Source organism: Camelina sativa, chromosome 20 (genome assembly GCF_000633955.1).
Source record: "Camelina sativa cultivar DH55 chromosome 20, Cs, whole genome shotgun sequence".
In the NCBI taxonomy this organism is placed as follows: Eukaryota; Viridiplantae; Streptophyta; class Magnoliopsida; order Brassicales; family Brassicaceae; genus Camelina; species Camelina sativa.
The window spans coordinates 17,766,459-17,787,506 of record NC_025704.1 but is presented as its reverse complement, the minus strand read 5'-3'; the positions used below and the strand labels follow the sequence as shown (position 1 = coordinate 17,787,506).

The window sequence follows — 21,048 nt, the reverse complement described above, 5'->3', positions numbered from 1 at the left end:
AAACAATTGTATGTTACTTTTGTAATAAGGAAGCTTTTATGCAATATTCTAGTAACTCACCCATAAATAAAACAATCCAAATTTTAACAAAGATGAGTGAATCAATGTTGATTAATAAATTAAAAGAAAATAATACTCAGAAATTTTAAAACCTGGAGATGTGAAACAATACTCAAGAAAACAAAAACTCTTTTCAAAGTCCATAAAATCTGTATATATAAAAATAAAAACGTGTGAAAACAAAGATGTATGAAATAAAATGTGTAAAACAAAAATGTATGAAAACTAACAAGTACAAACATTGAAAGTGAGAGTGAGAGAGAGACATGACCTTCTCATTTTCTTAATCAAAAACGGTGGTATAAACTTTTTTCGTCGTAAAAAATAGAAAAAAAAAAAAATTAGATTAGTTCTCTCCTCCTTGCTGTTCGCCCTAGCCGCAATTCCCGAATCTACAAAGAAGTCTCCGCCTACCGGTGCCGGTGTTGCTTTGGCTCGCCGGCGACAGTTTCTATCTTCTCTTTACTGCCCTGTTCATCTCCGTCAAATCCAATCTCGCTTCATCTCAAGGGTGTATTCGAACCGTATTTCCGGTTTCAGATCCGGCGCTACTTCCGCCGTGTTCTACCTTCCTCCGTCGCTCGCCTCCTTCTGGTGATGTCTTCGTTTGGCTATGCTTCTCACCCCGATTCGGGATCTGAGAGCTCCTCGGCGAGATTTCGGAGAAACTTTCTCTCTCGATCTGCTGTCCTCTTTCGTCGGGCTAAGTCCCCAACCGCCTCTAACCTCCGGCTTCAGTCCTTTTTTCTTTCGGAGTTCCCCCTATGCGGATTATCCAGCGACCTCATCTCCGCCTCTTGTGCCCACCCGAAGAACCAGACTAACTTGATGGTCTCAACTGGTGTGTTTGTTGCCGTCCCTCCTGGCAGCCGCCGCCGCGATGCAACTCCTCGCGGCACCTCCTGCTTCCACCCCCAACAGAGCACTGGATACTTCTCCTGCTTTTCCGTACCTGTTTCAGATACTTCTCCGTCAGGTCCTCTTTGCAGTCAGTCCAGAATCACTTTTGTTGGTTCAGACTCCGCCCAACGGTGGCGGTGCTTGTTTACCGGAACCTCCTCCGGCTTTCCTGCAGGTTGCCTTCAACCTAGAGCCACTGTTGATGGCTCGAAATTCAGTTCAAAGTCACAGCGTTTGGTGACTATCGTATTACTAGTTGAGCTTTTTGTGTTGTATGCTATCTTCTCTCATGGGTGTTCTTGTGATAGTTTGTTTCAACACATCTCCTGGTTCCCTATCAAGCTTTGTCAAGTTTGTGTCTCTATGTTTAATCTCTGCTTGTTCTTATGCTTTAATTTCAAAGTTTGCTATTCGGGCATGTTTGAATATGCTCTATCCCTTTGTATTTTGCTAAGTTTGAATGAAGAGTTTGGATGCACAAAAAAAAAAAAAAGTAATGCTCAATCTATTAATAAGACAGACATGACGTGTCTTATTCAGTGATCATTTTTATTTTCATACGACCATAAATAATTAACAAATACATAGTTGTATCCTATAAACAAAACTTAGTTTAGACGTACATAATAATCATATGTTAAACATTTTTAAAAGTAACTTGTGTGAATGTAATAAGTTACCTTCTCATCCAGAAGAAGAAAATTCAAACTAATAATTTCATTTCCAGTTTTTTGGATTTCTTACTTCCCATATTCGTATTACCCTTCCTAAAATGTGTTGTTGTCTAGCCCTGAGACCAAATATCCGGTATCCAGAATCCGATCTGGTATCCGGTCCAATCCGTTCCGAAAAATCGGATATCCGTCCAAGCAGAGCCGGATTTGGATACTTAAAACTCATATCTGCCTAAAACAGATACGGATCCAGATGCAAAGAATATTATAACCCGGATATCCAGATCCGCCAAAATATCCGGTACATGTGAATATTTGGCTTTAATTATTGTTTGAAGGGTGGATGTAAGGGCATCTTTAAAGGGATAACACTTTTGAGTGTTCTTAGGTTAAATATATTAGGAAAATAATCTAAGAACACTTGTTAAGAACTTTTGCTAAAAAGTTAGTTATAGGGAGAACATGGTTAAAATCATTAGATTTAATAATAAAATATTCTTAAACATATTACAATTATAAAATCTAATAAATTTAGTATATAATATTACAATAAAACTTATTACAATTATATAATATTTCTTAAACATTTTTTAAAACTTATAAACTTTTAAAATATAAATATTATAAAAGAACATTTAAATTTCAAACTTATAAAACATATAATAAAATTCATAATACAATACCAAATATTAATGAAACAACAAAACATTATAAATAAAATTTTGAAAAAAAAAACAAACAAACATATTACTTAATTAATTAAACAAGACAAACATTTTATGTAATTAATATTTAGTTTAAGGTCCAAATTTATTCCATATATGCTCAATCAAATCCTTCTTTAAATTTTGATGTGCTTGTCTATCACGGATCATTGTATGGCCATCACCTAATCCCTCAAGATTTGAAGACATATTTACCGAAAACGTTAGATCCGGAGTAGTTCCAGTTCCATCATCTTGTTGGAATTCTTGTTCGTCATAGAGTGTGTATGAATCTCGTTCATCTTCGACAATCATATTATGGAGTATTAGACATGCTCTCATAATATATGCAATTTTACCCTTTGACCATAAAAGAGCTGGATTCTTAACCATGGCGAATCTAGATTGCAGGACTCCAAATGCACGCTCAACATCTTTTCGTGCACCTTCTTGACGTTCTGCAAACAATCGATGCTTTGGGTGTTGTGGATGTGGGATGGATTTAACAAATGTTGCCCACTCGGGGTAAATACCATCCGTCAGATAGTAAGCCAAATTATACTCATTTCCGTTGACATAGTACGTAACTTCGGGAGCTCGACCGTAAATAATGTCATTAAATACTGGTGATTGATCAAGAACATTTAAATCGTTACAAGTACCTGGAGCTCCAAAAAATGCGTGCCATATCCAGAGATCTTGTGAAGCTACCGCCTCCAAAACAATTGTTGGCTTACCGGTGCCTCGTGAATACATTCCTTTCCAAGCGGTTGGGCAATTTTTCCACTTCCAGTGCATACAGTCGATGCTTCCAACCATCCCGGGAAAACCCCGCTTTTCTCCATAAAAGAGTAGCCTTTCAAGATCCTCTGGTGTGGGTCGGCGTAGGTATTCAGCGCCAAACAAGTCAACTATTCCGACGACGAAATGTTCCAAACATTTACGAGCAGTACATTCAGCAAGACGTATATATTCGTCAACCGAGTCCGTTGCAGCCCCATATGCTAATAGTCGAATTGCTGCAGTACATTGTTGTAGCGGTGAAAGACCATTCCGGAAGGTTGCATCCCTTTTTGGCTTAAAATATGGAACTTCTTCACTGAGACGATTCACAATACGCAAGAACAACGGTTTGTTCATTCGAAACTGTCGGCGGAATTGGTGAGCATTGTATGTTGGATTATCAGAAAAATAATCGTTCCACAAACGGTCATGGCCTTCTTCGCATTTTCTATCGATATATATACGTGGTTTCCTTTCGACAGGACTTTCCTCTTCAACAGCTTGAAATTGGTTGCTAAATTGCTCTTGAAAGTATTGGTTTAAACTATCATTATTGGGATCATAATGATAGTGAAAATTGTTAGAAGAAGATGCCATGAAAGGCTTGAGAAAGAAAGTGTTTTTGGTAAGAGAAATAAAATGGATTGATTTTGAATAAGATGAACAAAAGAGAGAGCTTTAAAGAAAGAGAGAAGAGAAAATATATGTAATTGTTTGTATGATTTGATCTTGATCTCTTCGCATATATATAGAACAAGAGTGAGTTGTTTGTAAATTAAGCATGTGACGAGGAAAAGGACTTCGGACAAGAGCAATTAAGCATGTGAGTTGTTTGTAAATTAAGCATGTGACGAACAAGGACCAAGTGACTCTGTGACTTTGTGACAAGGCAAACAAATAAAAACAAAACCATGTGACTCAAACTCAGCACCACCAAGTACATGTAAATACATGTGACTCAAACGGACAAACTCAAAAAACATAAGTGACTCTGTCCAAACAAAGCAAACACATACATGTAAATACATGTGACTCAAACGGACAAACTCAAACTCAGTAAACAACATCCCAAACTTTACTTGAGCCTCTGATAGACGTGGTCCTTCAGGTGCATGACTTGGTCCTTGAGCTGGATCACCAAAAGCTTGAGCTGGATCATTTGGTCGTTGAGCTGGATCACTTGGTCCTTGAGCTCAACGATCACTTGGTCGTTACGCTGGTTGACTTGGTCGTTCGGCTGGTTCGTAAGACTAGGTCATCCAACCTCGGCTGGTTGTGTCACATGAGCAGGTAGTGGAACCAATACCTCATGGTTCGTAAGACTAGGTCGTCCAACTGATGGTGTAGGTTCATAGTAACATGTCTCAGCCTCTGATTCTGAATCATCACTATAGTCTAGTGGGCTGTTTATGCCATAGTCATAATCAGAGAACATATCTTCGTCTACCTGAAAATAAAAACATATGCGTATTAGACATATGCGTATTCATTAAACGTATGCGTATTAGACATATGCGTATTCATTAAACGTATGCGTATTCATTAAACATATGCGTATTAGAACATAATAACATATGCGTATTCATTAAAAACAAATAAACATAGGGTTACACAAACATAGGATTAAAACATAAAAACAGAGGATTAAAACATAAAAACATAGGATTAAAACATAAAAACAGAGGATTAAAACATAAAAACATAGGATTAAAACATAAAAACCGAGGATTAAAACATAAAAACATATGATTAAAACATAAAAACATTGGACTAACATAGTTAAAACAAACAAGCATACACTCCAGCGGACATTAGCTAATTCTTCTAAGTTAAAAAAGTTCCGCCATTAACTTCTTCTTTAGGGCTTTTTCATCATCATCTAGGGTTTCATTCTTGGCAAGTAGAGTGTCAAGAATGGACATCTTTTGGAGTTGTTTCATGCCCTCTAGGTCTTTCTGTTTTATCTCCCACATGTTACTAAACTCAGCAGATGGTGTAGCCTTCTCTTTGCCTTTGCTCTTAACTTTTTTTGATGCCTTTATGCCCGGAGGCCTGCTCTCGTGCTCACCAACGACAGAACCTGTAGATCCAGCAGCTTCATCAGCTTTCCTTTTGCTCGAACTGGTTGTTTTGGGAGTGGGGTTCATCGTCTCGAGGTTAGCCCATTTCTGCTCAAAGCGTAGCACACTCCACGCATACTCCAAAGCAAACTTCTTCTTGTACAGCTTGAAATATATTTGGTGAGCATTTTGTAAAACGTCAACATCATTCATGCCACTTGCTTTCTCACGCTCTGCCCTGCAAAAGCTCCACAGAATTGGCTTACTTCCTTACTGACTTTTTGCCATCTTTGTCTACAATGTTCAGCAAGCCTAGACTCAGCACCACCAAGTACATGACTACTTGTTTCGTAGTATTTTCCTATACGGTTCCAAAAGGACACTGCCTTCTGGCCATTCCCAACAACAGCATCCTTCGATGTGTTCAATCAAGCGCTTATCAGCACCAAGTCATCTTGTGCGGTCCATAAGCGTCTCTCCCTACGCTGTTCAGCAGTCGCTTCTGATTGACTAGGAGGTATAGGCGGCTGTGAACTAGTTTGTGAACTAAAAGCAGGGATTTGAGACGAATCAGTGTTTATATTGGGAGCAAAGCTGTCATATGGGAAGTTAAGAAGGCTAAAGTATGATTGAGACTGACTGTTAGGAGTGTTGTTTGATGCCATAGGATAATCAGACTTAAAGAAGGAAGAAAGTTAACTAAGGAAGAAGCTTAAAGAAGAAAGAAGCATAAAGAAGGAAGAAGCTTAAAGAATGAAGAAGCTTAAACGGGATGGAAGAAGCTTAAGGAAAGGAAGAAGCTTAAAGAAGGAAGAAGCTTAAAGACGATGGATGTAAGAAGCTTAAAACGATGGGTGTAATATTCTGAAGGTAAGAGGATCATTAAATCAAAAGTATTTTGTTGTTAGGGCCTTTAAATTCTCAATAACCATTACCTACTTCAGTCAAATCAGAAGTAAATATAGGTCATTGAGTGTTTTTTAAAAAAATTTCAAAGTTTTAAAGTTTAAAAAATGTTCTCAGTCTCGCAAGTAGTTAAAATTTAACTCAGTCTAGCAAGAACACTCAAGTACAACAAATATAACTCAGTCTCGCAAGAACAAAAACTAATCATACTACCTAAACCACTACTTTTAATGCTTTCATATATAACTCAGTCTCGCAAGTTTTAAAATTTAAACTACTACCTAAAACACAACACCAATCAAATCATCCAAGTTTTAATCAAACCTTAATCAAACAAGCACAAAATAAACCTAATCTCGCAAGCAAAAAATAACCGAAATCAAACAAGCAAGAAATAAACCAAATCAACCGACAATCCCAACACTGTCTATATACACTAACCTTGAGATTCCTATCGTTTGATGATGCAGGTTTGATGATCCTTCTCCTCGATTTAATTTCCAATGTTTAATCTCACCTAGAAGCCTCATCAAAGAAACAAGCAAAATGGATTAATCATTACTGTAAATTCACTCAAACATAAGCGAAATACTGTAACAACACACGAGACTCAAGCAAAAGCGATAAATCATTACTGTAAATTCACTCAAACAGAATCGAAATTGACTCACAAGGTTTGACTGTAACAACACACGCGACTCAAAATTGACTCAAACAACACACGAGACTCAAAATTGACTCAAACAAATCCTATGTTAATCAAAACTTTGCCAGATGAGACTAAATCCTAACCTAATTCAAATATTTTCAAAGATTTCAATACCCTAAATCGATGACAGATCCATGAAACCAAGAAGATGATATTACCTTTACCTTTGTTCGCCGGAGGTGAGACGAGACAGACGAGACACCGGAGACAGACGAGACGCCGGAGACAAACGAGACGAGTAGACGGTAAGGAGATCGCCGACGAGACAGAGGAGACAGCGGCGACGGAGGAGACTACGAGATCTCTTGCAGAGAAGGTGAGGAGCTTCGCAAGACAGCCGAGAAAGTCGAGAGGAAGAGCTTGCAGAGACGCCGGACACAGACGAGACAGCGAAGACGGTTACGAAGAGATCGGCACTGAAATTGCCCTTTGAAGACTAAAGAAGATGAACCCTAGGTCGATAAAACCAAAGAAGTTGAAACCAAATAAAACTCTCGACCCCCAAATAATTCTTTCCAATACCATTTGGACACGTCACAGAAGAACACACCTCACAACAGTTCCGAAATAAGAACATGTTTTATGCTCTAAGCCCAATTTCGAATTTTTTTTAATAAAAATATACCCAAGCACACCCATAAAGATGGCCGGATAAAGATGGTCTAATATCTTATATAATAAGAGAAGGTTTTTTCTAATTTTGGCTAACAATGTGAAGGTTATTTGGGGAGCTCAGCTTTCAAAGGACCGTGGGAAATGAGGAGGTGAGACGTGGGCCATAGATGGTGGGCCTTAAAACATAATTACATAACATACATTTTTTATTTCCTCTTATAAATTTATCCCACATCGGATGAAAGAAAGAAATATAGTTGATTCTTTTCCTATAAATAACTCTTAACACTTTACAAACATAAAATAGTTCAGGGCTTTCGGATAAAATTTGAGGCCCATTATAGTAAGATGCTTTTGATTCGGATTTGCATCCGGATTCGGATATCCGCGAGTATCCGGTATTTTAGTCGGATATCCGGTCAACGGATATTCGTTGACGACGGAGCGGATACGTATATGAAAGATAGATATCCGGTGGATCCGGATCCGGATTCGGATATACCGAAAAACCCCGGATATCCGTATCCGTCTCAGGGCTATAATGCTGTCCACGCCTCATTTGCAGATTTGATAAATATTTATAGTTTTATACGGTGGAATATTGTTTTGAACCATCTTCTTATAAATTTTTGTAGCTAAGTTAATGGAATAGTGAAATTTGTTCTCGTAACTTGAGAATGTTGATGTATATATAATATCTAATAGTTATGACTGAAACGATGTACCTTTTAAAATCAAGAGTAGTGCCTTTTGGTTTATGGGTATACATAATTGGCCGTTGTGTAGTACTATACTAATCACCTATTACGTTACTTCACTAATTTTATCTTGTGTCTTTTTGGCAACGAATAATTTTTATCTTGTTATTATGTACCTTTTTAAATCGAGAGTAGTGCCTTTTGTTTTTGGACCGCACATATAATAATCTAACCGAAAAGAACTAATACCAAATTCTATTTATGCGTTGATGTTGTTTGGTTTAAAAGTTGTGATGAAAACACAATTGCTTTTGGTATGAGATTACATCATCAAGATAAAAATGAGTTTGGGAAATACGTGCATAACCACCATATATTAGGAATTGATTTTCCACTTATGTCTATGAATCGATACCATCATGTTCTTCAATCAACGACATTGAAAACGAAGTCGATGTGGTGAAACAGGTGATAATAATATCTCACCTTTTGATGTTTACTTATTTGGGTACACTCTTTTTATAAATTTCTTGCATTTTTTTTTGGACAGATTCCAGATCACTCTAAGAATGGCTGCTATACATTATGTTTTTAAAAAATTGTATATACAAATTAGAAAGTCATCAAAGAATAAATAAGTTACCTTTAGTAGATCCTTTCTTCCTAACTTGATTTGTCATTTGGTCGTGCTAAACCTTTCTAGAATTTGATTTTGTGTTGTGACAAGTATGTCTGGCTTTTTCTTCGGCACTCTCTATTTCCATGCTCATTTGGAATATTTCTATATATTATCAAAATGTTTGACACCCAGAAAGTATAAGAAATTAAAATTCAACTAAATTTTTTAAAATTTTTATTTACAAAAAATGGAAACTAACCTGGATCATTTATATCTAATGGACATCTTACATAACAAAAAAAACAGAAGATTTTTATATTTATTATACCATATTTGTTAAAAAAATTAAATAGGTTAAATAAGTCAATAATAGAACATATATAAAATTATACAATGTTTGTTAAAAAAATTTGGCTTATCCGTGTAGCTCTAGCATCACTGCATGTTATCATGACGTTATTGATATTTTTGACTTTCTGGGAGTACTGTCCTACAATAAACTTTATATGCTTGAATGTTATACTCTTTCCCAACTTAACAAATTAAAAAGCCACGTACACTCATATTTTGTTCCTCCGTATCTAACAGTAATAATAATCTAATAAAAAAAATTAACAGGTTCGGTGAAAAAACACTAACAGGTCATTTGCAGCGAAAATATAAAATTACCTTGAATTAGAGATTGATGCTTGTTAGTTAAAAAAGACTTAAATAAAACAATTCTTTAGTGTTCAAAAAAAAAAACAATTCTTTAGTTTTATTTAGTATTCAGAGAACAATTTTTTGAAACTTGTTTATGTAATCCAGAAAAGTTTATATATAATAAACAAAGAGGTGTAAGACATAGAGGTGTAAAATTAAAAGGTGTAAAAATTAATAGATGTAAAACATGGAGATACAACAAAGAGGTGTAAGACATAGATGTGTGAAATAAAAAGGTGTAAAAATCAATGGATGTGATTTTTGAAACATGGAGGTACAACTAGAGGTGTCAAGCGGGCTCTATGCCCGCGGGCCTAGCCCAAATAGTACCTCTGCGGGGCGGGTATGGACACTAATTGCTGGGCACATTAAAAAGCGGGCCTAGTCCAAGCAGATTGCGGGTTATAGCGGGTTATGTCCGCGGATTGGCGGATTGGCCCACGGTCATCAAATATTAAATAAAAATAAATATTTAATATAGATATATAACTATTTTTATATATTTTAAACATATTTCTTTTAAAATTATGTGATAACACAAATAAATTTAATATACAAAAATTAAAACATATATAAAAATCAATATAAACATTAATTTTATTTAAAATTATTTTTAAAATTATAATTTATTAATTTTATTTTGTTTTGTTAATATATTATTTAGGCCCGCGGGCCAGCCCGTTAACCCGCTGGACTCAGCGGGGCGGACTTGGACATAACTTTTATGTCCGCAGGCTTAGTGGGCCAGCCCGCTGCGGTCCAAAAAATTGAAACTGCCCGCCGCGGACGGCCCAGATGGGTGCGGGCTGGCCCGTTTGACACCTCTAGGTACAACAAGAGATGCAAAAATTAAGAGGTGTGATTTTTGAAACATGGGGATGTGACGAAAAGACATGATTGATAATTTGCAACTGTTGGAGTCATTAATAATTTTAAACCATTAGATGTTAAAATGAAACTAATCTCATCCATTGAATTAAAATTAACACAAAAAGTGAGTTTACTATTATATATAGATGTTGTATATTATTTAATAAAATAAATTTTATTCTCAAAAGTTTAAATAATTATATTTGTGCGAAAAAATTTATATCGATAAAAAAATATTTTAAAATAAAATCACCCTCGTCCTTTAAAAATCTTTATAAATAAGAATTTAATATCCCTCCCTATAAAAATGAGAGTGATTTTAATTTAAAATCTTTATAAATAAGAATCCAACACCACAATAAAAATGTTTTTCGTAAAGAACCAGAACCCTTTTATTTTGAGGAAAATCTTTATAAATAAGAATTCAATATCACTCCCTATAAAAATGAGGGTGATTTTAATTTAAAATCTTTATAAATAAGAATCCAACACCACAATAAGAATGTTTTTCGTAAAGAACCGGAACCCTTTTGTTTTGAGGAATATCAGGGATAACTTGGTAATCTCACGATTGTAAACGTTTGAGCGATCCCCAAAGCCCGAAGACACATACAGTGCTCTCTCTTCCGTCGCCGCCGCCGCTAGTCTCGTCGGTGAGTTCCTCCTGATTCTTCCTTTTCGTTTGTTTTTTTTCTTTGTTTCAGCTCTTTAGTTTTCTTGATTTCTGCTTTTTTTTTGGTTCTTGTCTTGTCTGTGTTTTGTATGAAAATGAAATTATAATAATTTTGATTTTGGGTTCTTCTTAATGCTTGGAAAGAGCAGTAGGAACAAAATGGGTTGGAAAGCTGCTGAGAAACTCATCAGACACTGGAAGATACTTCGAGGGGATAATGTTAGACATCTCCATTGTATTTCTCTATTTTTTTCTCTAAAATAGAGTAACTCAAAAATAGAGCGTTGTTTTTCTCCAATGTATTACTCTATTTTCACTTTTATAATGGAGTTAGTGTAAAAAAATAGAGGTGAGAATAGAGTTGCTCTATATATAGAACAATCCTATTATTTTCTTTATTTTAGAGTAAAATATAGAGTAGGGTTGGAGATGTCCTTAGTGAGCGTGAGCACTCACTCTCTCTCTCCCTCTCTCTCTATCTCTCTCTCTATCTATCTCTCTCTCTCTCTCCCTCTCTCTCTCTCTCTCTCTCTCTCTTGTTCTTCTAGTGTGTTTTGATTGTGGTGTTTCGTCTTGGTTTTGCTTTTATATCCATCCAGGTGATGATCATTCGTGGGAAAGATAAGGGTGAGACTGGAACCATCAAGCGTGTCATCCGATCCCAAAATCGTGTTATTGTTGAAGGCAAGAATCTGGTAAGAGATTGTCTTTCACTACTTGTTGTTGTCTTGTTGAGACCCTGTTTTATACTGTTTATGTATATATATTTTATAAAGATGATTTTGATTCAGTATTCGTAGATCAAGAAGCATATAAAGGGAGGCCCTGATCATGAAGGTGGAATTTTCACGGTAGAGGCTCCTCTACACGCCTCTAATGTCCAAGTTGTTGATCCACTCACTGGGTATGTTTTGTATGTATGTTGTTCACTTTGCTTTACTGTTACTAATTCTCTCAAGTGAGTGAGTGAGAGAGATTTCTTATTCGTCTTCTACCTCAGGAGGCCTTGTAAGGTTGGTGTAAAGTACTTAAGAGGATGGAACTAAAGTTAGAGTAGCTAGAGGCACTGGCACATCTGGTTCCATCATTCCCCGCCCAGAGATTCTTAAGATTAGGGCAACACCAAGACCCACTACTGGTACCTAGTAGATCAACATCTCTCTAAACTTGCCATAGATTCATTTGTTCCCTTTTGAGATCAAAGAAGAAACATGCTTTCTTAGCTGAAAGATTAATACCTTTGTTTTTCAGCTGGTCCTAAGGACACACCAATGGAGTTTGTATGGGAGCAAACATATGATGCTAAAACAGGAAAGGGCATGCCTGATCTTTGAGTAACAACAACCTCGTTACTCAAAAATGTTGCTGCTCCCAACAGATTCTTCTTTCTTTTTTCCCATCCAGTAGAATTTAGTTTTATCAAGAGCTATGAGATTTTGTAGAAGAACCTTAGAAGATCCTGACTGAAACAGAGTCGTTTTTGTTATATTATTGATCCTGTGAACTATTCAAGGTGCCAAATAATCCATTGGGAAAAAGGTGTGTCTACTACGTTTGATTGACAAAAATATTCCACTTAGTTACATTTTTTTTGTTATTGTATTTACAAACACGCCTAAACCATAAAACAAAAAGCGATAAGTATGATAAATGTTGGTTCTATTAACTAATATAACATTAACGAAATATAAGACTCAACAGGTGCGTTCTGAACAAACCATCAATCCATCCAGGTGATGGTCACTTAGTGATATGTGTGTTTATGGTTACTAGTTACTACTATGCACTCCTTGATCATGGATTGAACAGACACTATTATTCAATAGCACTATGAACTTAATTGAAGTAGAAACATGTTAATGGATTGCGATGTTAAAAGTATTATTCAATAGCACTATGTACTTAATTTTGTAACAAATATCTCGCTGGTTAACATATACTTTCTTAAAGAAGAACTGAAAACAAGTAGGGAAGAAAAAGAGGAAGCAACGGCAACCACATCTACGTTAAACTCCACAGTAAAAAATACAAATTGTGCTTGGATTTGTGAAAACGAGCACCAAAGATAAGCCATATACCATGGATTATAGCTCTTTAACGTTCTTTGTGCATCAAATCAAACAAGGCAAAACAAATATGCCTTCACTGGTATCCGAATTATTATTATAATGCAACTTTTATAACAAGAAAATTTTCGTACTGTTTGGTTTAATATAGATTAAAAAGTTAACTAATTCTCTTAATTTATCTCGTTGTAAGTGTAAAATACGTAGATAATTTCTAGGGTTATTTGGCAAAATGATACGTTTTTAGAACTTAATAGGATAACTAGTACATACACTATTCAATATTGGTAAAATACACGACTATTCAATATTGGTAAAATACACGATTAACATTATTTGACACTATTTTGTTTACAGTCAACCCCTCACATAAATATCTTATTTACGAATGATACCATTGATTTTTTTTTTTCCTTCTATATGTTCTTCCTTAGTCTTCTCTTTCTCTAACTTGACTAAATCCGACTTTAATTTTGAGACTTTGATCACAGTCTTCTCCGCTTCGATCTTCTTCTGATGTAGGGAATCGTGAGCCTGCACGTGTACAGTGGAGATGAAGAATGAAGAAGAAGCACGTGAGGCTAAAGCAAGGAGGACGTTAACGGAAGTGACGTGTCATCGTCACGGAAGAATAAGGCGGCTACGTTCTGTTTGTTAACCGACGTTAAGCAGAGTATATGAGCACATGTTTAGCTCAGTATTTTCTTTATGCCAAAAAGTATCTGAATTTGTTAGAGTCTCTGGAACTTTCCTCATCGTTTAGCCGGTTTCTCTCTCTGAGATTTTTGCTGGTGAGATGACGTTGCTGCGTTTGTTGTGAACGTTGTAATCGTTTATCGTTTCTTTTATCGAATCATTTTCGTTTGGTCGCATTATTGATTTATCGTTAACATTGGTATCAGAGCAAGACGAACCTCGGAAACTATGGCGGTTGAGACGAGATCTCAGGTGAACAGACAAGATCTGGGCGGCGATGGAGCTCGGGAAGGTGAAACAGAGACGATCGGAGACACACGGAGCTTACTCGATCGTACTCAGGCGATAGAAAAGGCACTTGCGGAGCAAGATAAGAAGATGGACCGGAACATCGCAGATATGATACACATGATTCCCGTCCAACAAGCTTCATCGAGTTGTCAACCAAAGGACAAGAGCCCGATGACTGATTCAGGGTCTCCGGATTCTTATGGAAGTAGTCTTGACTATCATCGTGGGGGTGGATCTATCCCTGGCCATTATCCGGGAGTTACGCGTTTGGGAAGGGTGGATTTTCCACGTTTTGATGGTGAGCGGTTCTCAGAGTGGGTTTGTAAGGTGGAGGATTACTTTGTTCTGGATGCTACACCAGATAGCTCGAAGGTACGAATGGCTTCCATGCACTTTGACAGCCATGCGTCGGTGTGGCATCACGCTCTCGTCCAAACACCTTTTGGTCAGAGTTTGCTGAACGATTGGATCTCTTATAAACTTTTGATGAGAGAGAGGTTTGTGGATGCGTTGGAGGATCCGATTGCAGATCTCAAAAACTTGCGGGAGACGGCAGGAATTGTTGAGTATCATCAGAAGTTTGAAGCGATCAGGGCAAGAGTTTCACTCTCGGAGGATTATCTGGTGCGTGCTTACCTTGCAGGACTCCGGCTTGACACTCAAGTGCACATCAGGATGTTTCAGCCGCAGACTGTTCGCCAGTGTCTGGTGTTGGGGCGTCTTTATGAAACAGCTCATCCGGTGGCTAAAGGGTCTTTACAAGGAGGAACAACAGCTAAATTCATCAATAGTGGCAACACAACGTCTGTAACTAAGCAAAACATGTCACACCGAAAAGAGGTGGGACAGGAGGTTGTTGGCAGTACGTTACCCAAGCAAGCTAGGAAGTACTTGTCGCAAGAGGAAATGAGTGAGAGAAGGGCCAAGGGGTTGTGTTTTCAGTGCGATGAGAAGTATACACCTGATCATTACTTAAAGCATAAGAAAACACAGGTATATATGATTGAAGTAGGGGGAGAAGAGGAGATTTGGGAACAAGAGGAGAGCGTAGAGCTTGTATCAGAGGAAAAGGATATGCCACGAGTTTCAATCAGTGCTGTTGCAGGAATCACAGATTACCATACCTTGAAAGTAAGGGGGGTTCGCAAGAAGAAAGTGATGTTCATTTTACCTGACACCGGGTCAACACATAATTTCATGGACCCTAGGACAGCACAAAAGTTGGGGTTGTCAATACAATCTGCAGGGATTTCTCGTGTGGCGGTTGCGGATGGAAGTAAGCTGAGAGTTTAGGGGAGAGTTTCGCAGTTTCAGTGGGAGTTTCAGGGCACCCCTTTCCAAGATGACTTCATGCTCATTCCCCTTGGTGGTTGTGACATGGTTCTAGGAGTGCAATGGTTAGCACCCTTGGGAGACACCACTTGGAACTTCCAAAAGTTGGAGATGGGTTTTTGGTGGAATAAACAGAGGATTCTGCTTCACGGTATCAAACCTGGTGCAGTCAGAACGGTTAAAGCCAAGAAGTTTAACGAGTATGACAAAGATGAAGTGCAAGTATCGATGATTTGTGCTCAAGAAGTGGTGGAGGAGGAAGACTTGACATTATATGCACTGGAGTTGAGTCGCAGAACAAATGAAGACAATGCGGCAATTCTGCAGTTAAAAACAGAGTATGCTGATATCTTTGCAGAACCTACCGAACTACCGCCGTTCAGGAAGAATCATGATCATCAGATCGTGTTGCAGTCTGGTTCTGACCCTGTCAATCAGAGGCCATACCGCTATGCAGTTTATCAAAAAAATGAAATAGATAGAATTGTGGAGGAATTATTGACTGCAGGCACCATCCGAGTGAGCTCAAGCCCCTTCTCTTCACCAGTGGTGTTGGTCAAAAAGAAAGATGATACGTGGAGGTTGTGTGTAGATTACAGGGCATTGAACGGTAAGACGGTTAAGAACCGGTTTCCGATTCCTTTGATTGAAGATCTCATGGACGAACTAGGCGGTTCTACTGTGTTCTCGAAGATTGACTTAAGAGCAGGATATCACCAAGTAAAAATGGCACCAGAGGATGTGCCTAAGACTGCTTTCAAAACTCACAGTGGCCACTTTGAATATCTGGTCATGCCCTTTGGGCTAACAAACGCCCCTGCTACTTTTCAAGGATTGATGAACGGTATTCAAGGATTTTCTGCGGAAGTTCGTTCTGATCTTTTTTGACGACATATTGGTTTATAGTCTAACTATGGAGGATCATGTCGTTCATTTGGAGCAAGTGTTTCAGTTAATGAGGAGTAGCAAGTTATTTGCTAAAGAGAGTAAATGTGACTTTGCTTCCCCCAAGGTCGAATACTTGGGGCATTACATTGAGGCAGGAGGGGTTTCCACTGATCCTAACAAGGTAAAAGCAGTAGCAGATTGGCCTGTTCCAACAAGTATTAAACAGCTAAGAGGGTTCTTGGGCTTAGCAGGTTATTACAGGCGCTTTGTAAAAAATTTTGGGACTATCGCAAGACCTTTAACGCTGTTGACTAAGAAGGACTCTTTTGCTTGGTCCGAAGATGCATCAGCTGCATTTGTCAGTCTTAAAGAAGCGCTTTGTCGAGCTCCCGTATTAGCTTTACCCCTATTTGACGAACCTTTTCTAGTGGAGACTGATGCGTGTACCACTGGAATTGGGGCAGTACTAATGCAGAAAGGACATCCACTAGCATTTATCAGTCGCCATCTCAAGGGAAAACAGCTACAACTGTCGATCTATGAGAAAGAACTCTTAGCGGTAGTCTTTGCCGTGCAGAAATGGCGCCATTATCTGCTTCCGAACCACTTCATTATTAAAACAGACCAGAGGAGTCTAAAATACCTGTTGGAGCAACGCTTGAACACTCCCTTGCAACAACAATGGCTGCCTAAACTTTTAGAGTTCGATTATGAGATCCAATACCGCCAAGGTAAGGACAACGTCGCTGCAGACGCACTATCTCGGGTTGAAGGAGCGGAGGTGTTGCATATGGCGATGTCAGTCCTTGAATGTGACCTACTCAAGGACATACAATCTCATTACGAAACGGATGCGGTACTAAAGAAGATCATTGCAGACTTGGAAGCGGACCCGGGAGCTAAAAAACATTATTCTTGGGTTCAATCAGTTTTGAGGAGGAAGAGTAAGATTGTTGTGCCACAGAACACTGCTTTGCGCAACGCTATACTTCAGTGGATGCATTGCTCCGGTACTGGTGGTCACTCAGGCCGCGATGCTACCTACCACAAAGTGAAAGGGTTGTTCTACTGGAAGGGCATGGCGGTAGACATTCAGAACTATATTCGCAGTTGCTCTGTGTGTCAACAATGCAAGTATGACACAGCTGCCTATCCTAGCTTGCTTCAACCCCTGCCAATCCCTGACACCATTTGGACAGATCTTTCCATGGATTTCATTGATGGATTACCGGTATCTGCAGGGAAGTCAGTAATCTTTGTTGTCGTGGATAGACTCACTAAAGCAGCCCATTTCATGGCATTATCTCACCCCTACACTGCGATGTCCGTAGCACATGTATTCATGGACACAGTTTTTCGCTTACATGGGTGTCCTAAATCGATTGTCAGTGATAGAGACACTGTGTTCCTTAGTCAATTTTGGAATGAGTTATTCTCCCTGCAAGGCGTTGAGCTGAGGTTTTCTAGTGCTTACCACCCTCAAAGTGATGGACAGACAGAAGTTGTAAACAGGTGCTTGGAGACTTACTTGCGTTGTATGTGCAATGATAAACCGCACCTGTGGAGTAATTGGTTGCCCCTGGCAGAATTCTGGTACAACACCAACTTCCACTCTGCAACTCAAATGAGTCCGTTTGAAGCAGTGTATGGTCAAGCGCCACCAATCCACCTTCCTTATCTACCTAGTGAGTCTAAAGTGGCTGTTGTGGCGCGTAGTTTACAAGAGAGGGAAGATATGTTGTTAGTTTTGAAGTTCCACCTACTGCGAGCACAACACCGAATGAAGCAGCTTGCGGATGCACATCGTACTGACAGGACATTCGAAATTGGTGATTTTGTGTATCTGAAATTGCAGCCGTATCGTCAAGGTTCTGTGGTGGTTCGAGTTAATCAGAAGCTGGCTCCTAAGTACTACGGACCGTACAAGGTTATTGATCGCTGTGGTAAGGTCGCGTATAAACTGCTGCTCCCTGACGGATCTCTCATTCACCCGGTCTTTCATGTTTCTCAGTTGAAAGCAGCAGTTGGAAACGTGCACACTTCGACTCAATTGCCGTCTGTGGTTTCTGATGTGTTCGTTAGGGAGCCTGTACTTATTCTGGACCGCAAGATGGTGAAGAGGAGAGGTCGCGCAGCTACCAAGGTTCTTGTGCAGTGGTCTAATGAATCCGTTGAAGAAGCGACCTGGGAGTTCTTGTTTGACCTGCAACGCAAGTATCCTGCATTTGAACCTTGTGGACAAGGTTCTCCGAACAGGGGAGCTGTGATGTAGGGAATCGTGAGCCTGCACGTGTACAGTGGAGATGAAGAATGAAGAAGAAGCACGTGAGGCTAAAGCAAGGAGGACGTTAACGGAAGTGACGTGTCATCGTCACGGAAGAATAAGGCGGCTACGTTCTGTTTGTTAACCGACGTTAAGGAGTATATGAGCACATGTTTAGCTCAGTATTTTCTTTATGCCAAAAAGTATCTGAATTTGTTAGAGTCTCTGGAACTTTCCTCATCGTTTAGCCGGTTTCTCTCTCTGAGATTCTTGCTGGTGAGATGACGTTGCTGCGTTTGTTGTGAACGTTGTAATCGTTTATCGTTTTCTTTTATCGAATCATTTTCGTTTGGTCGCGTTATTGATTTATCGTTAACATCTTCAAAGCCGCTTCCTTTGTGATTTCATTCTTGTGTTTGTCGTCGATGATAAGTCAGAGCTCCGGCGAATTTTTGGCGGCGAGATCGATGAGGGGATGAGGAAGAGGGATCATGATGGGGTTAGTCCGATCCAACTTGGGGATTCTCTTCAGCATCATGATTAGGTAGACGAAACCGTGAGAAGATGTTGGAGTCCCACAACTCAATTAAAAATAGAAAAACAAATTGAGAAGATGTTGTAAAAAAAAAAAAACAGAGAAATCAGCGGCGAACTTAGGGTTTGTAGTGGGGAAGAAAGAAGATTAGTGATAATTACGTTTTTACCCTTTAATTAAGTTCAGCGAGAAAATTAAAAATAAGTAACAACAAGGATTTGAACACAGTTGGAGAGATAGATACATTCAAGATGAGACCGCTATGCCACAATAACATTTGACAATAAAGATCAATTACATATTTATATAGCTTAATTATATTTAGAAAATTATAAACACCACCTTGATTTCAAATAAAAGTTATTAAAACATATATTATGTATATGTATATGTATATATATCTATATTTGTGTACGGTTTAAATCATTCATGTTTGATAGATTTAAACGGTCCAACAATAGTAGTGTACGATTTAAACTATTCAGCAATATTTGTGTACGGATTAAGCCATCCAGCATATTTGATAGATTCCTAAACATACAAGGGCAAATTTGTAATTTTATTGAAGGGTCATCTTCCTCCCATAAAACCCTAACCGCCGTTCTCTGCACTTTTTCCAGATTTTTTTTCCGATCATTACCAAGTCTAGCGACGCTTCCTAACTACTTCCCCACGCATCCCACTCGGAATATTACGGTTTCACATCGATTTTAAACCGATTCCGGCGATTCTGGACGATTCTGCTCCTGTTTCCGATTTCGGAGCGGGAATCGACATATCTCCGACGATTTCATGCAACATAGATAGACCATCACCTTCATCTAGTGCTTCTTAGGCGCCTAAATGGGTGAGACGGTTGAGCTTCGAATCTGTGTGGGACTGTCGACGTTATTTATTTGTGTTATTAGTCAGTGAACTGGAAAGAAAAGAGAGAGAAACGAGGGAGAAGGAAGACAAAGAAAAAAAAAACAATTAAACCCTTTTTGGTCATTTACCCAATACACTCAACTCTCTATTACACACTTCATTCTATTAGTGTAACAGTGATAAACGAGTATTTTTCTAATTTTAAATAGTAAAGTGACTACTAATCTAATTAAGTTATCAAAACGTACTAAAACGCCAAGATACCTTAATTTCTAAAGTTCATTTCCATGAATTTATCGGAAATCGTAATATCCTAAGAAAAAAAATTATCCTTTAAAGGATTATGAGTTTCTCCAATGTCAAATGTGTATATTTGGGGATTTGGAATTGGATATTCGGATCCGAATATAATACTTGTAAGAATCGAAAATAAGTAAAAACTAGGTAGTAATCCGTATCACAGCATATGCAAAATATTTTTTATATAAAATTTAAATTCGTGAAAGTAAGGTAAATTTTTTTTGAGAATTTGTTACTAATGTCCTTTCTTTGATACCCCTTTTTAATAATACCCCATTTGATGATCATTTTTAATTATACCCTTCCATTATTTTTTAAAGACATTTTTGCCCTTGTTTTATAATTATACCTTCCTTCGCTGTCGACCTTCTTCGTCTTCGTCTTCGTCTTCGTCTCTTCTTCTCCGGAGACATCTCTCCTTCTCCGGTCGGATCTCTCCTCCGCCGTTATCATTGTTTCTCCCATCGTCTTCGTCTTCGTCTCTTCTTCTCCCATCGTATTGAGCAATTGAATTTTTAGGTCTTATAAAGCAAATCTCTCCTCCGCCGTTATAAATTGAAATTTTTTAGGTCTTTTTCTCCCATCGTGTAAGCTTGTTTCTGTATTTTTGTTTTGATTTCAATTTCAATTTTGTGTTAGCTATTAGATTGTTGTTTCGATTTCAAATTTGATGTCAGAATTTTTTTAGGTCTTAACACTTGCTCTTTTAGATCTGTTCGTGATAATAATGTCCTTTATTAGATCTTTGGACATCTACTGTTATTCTTTGATATAGTTGTTCGGATCTCTCTTCTTTTAATGTAGTTTTATTGGTTTGTTTTCTCAGGTTTTGTTTGG

The 21,048-nt window shown here is 38.1% G+C and overlaps 1 protein-coding gene, 1 long non-coding RNA gene and 1 pseudogene across 2 annotated transcripts; 2 read left to right on the top strand and 1 right to left on the bottom strand.

Annotated features, from left to right (window-relative positions):
• Nucleotides 4,020-6,935, bottom strand: LOC104771096. Its single transcript, XR_002036933.1, has 2 exons — nucleotides 6,529-6,935; nucleotides 4,020-4,568 (listed from the first exon to the last, which is right to left on the bottom strand). It is a non-coding gene; the product is annotated as an uncharacterized LOC104771096 (long non-coding RNA).
• LOC104771095 lies at nucleotides 11,127-12,562 on the top strand (annotated as a pseudogene).
• LOC104772620 lies at nucleotides 13,964-16,246 on the top strand. Its single transcript, XM_010497212.1, has 2 exons — nucleotides 13,964-15,302; nucleotides 15,414-16,246. Exons 1-2 carry the CDS (start codon nucleotides 13,964-13,966, stop codon nucleotides 16,244-16,246), a joined length of 2,172 nt encoding a protein of 723 aa, XP_010495514.1.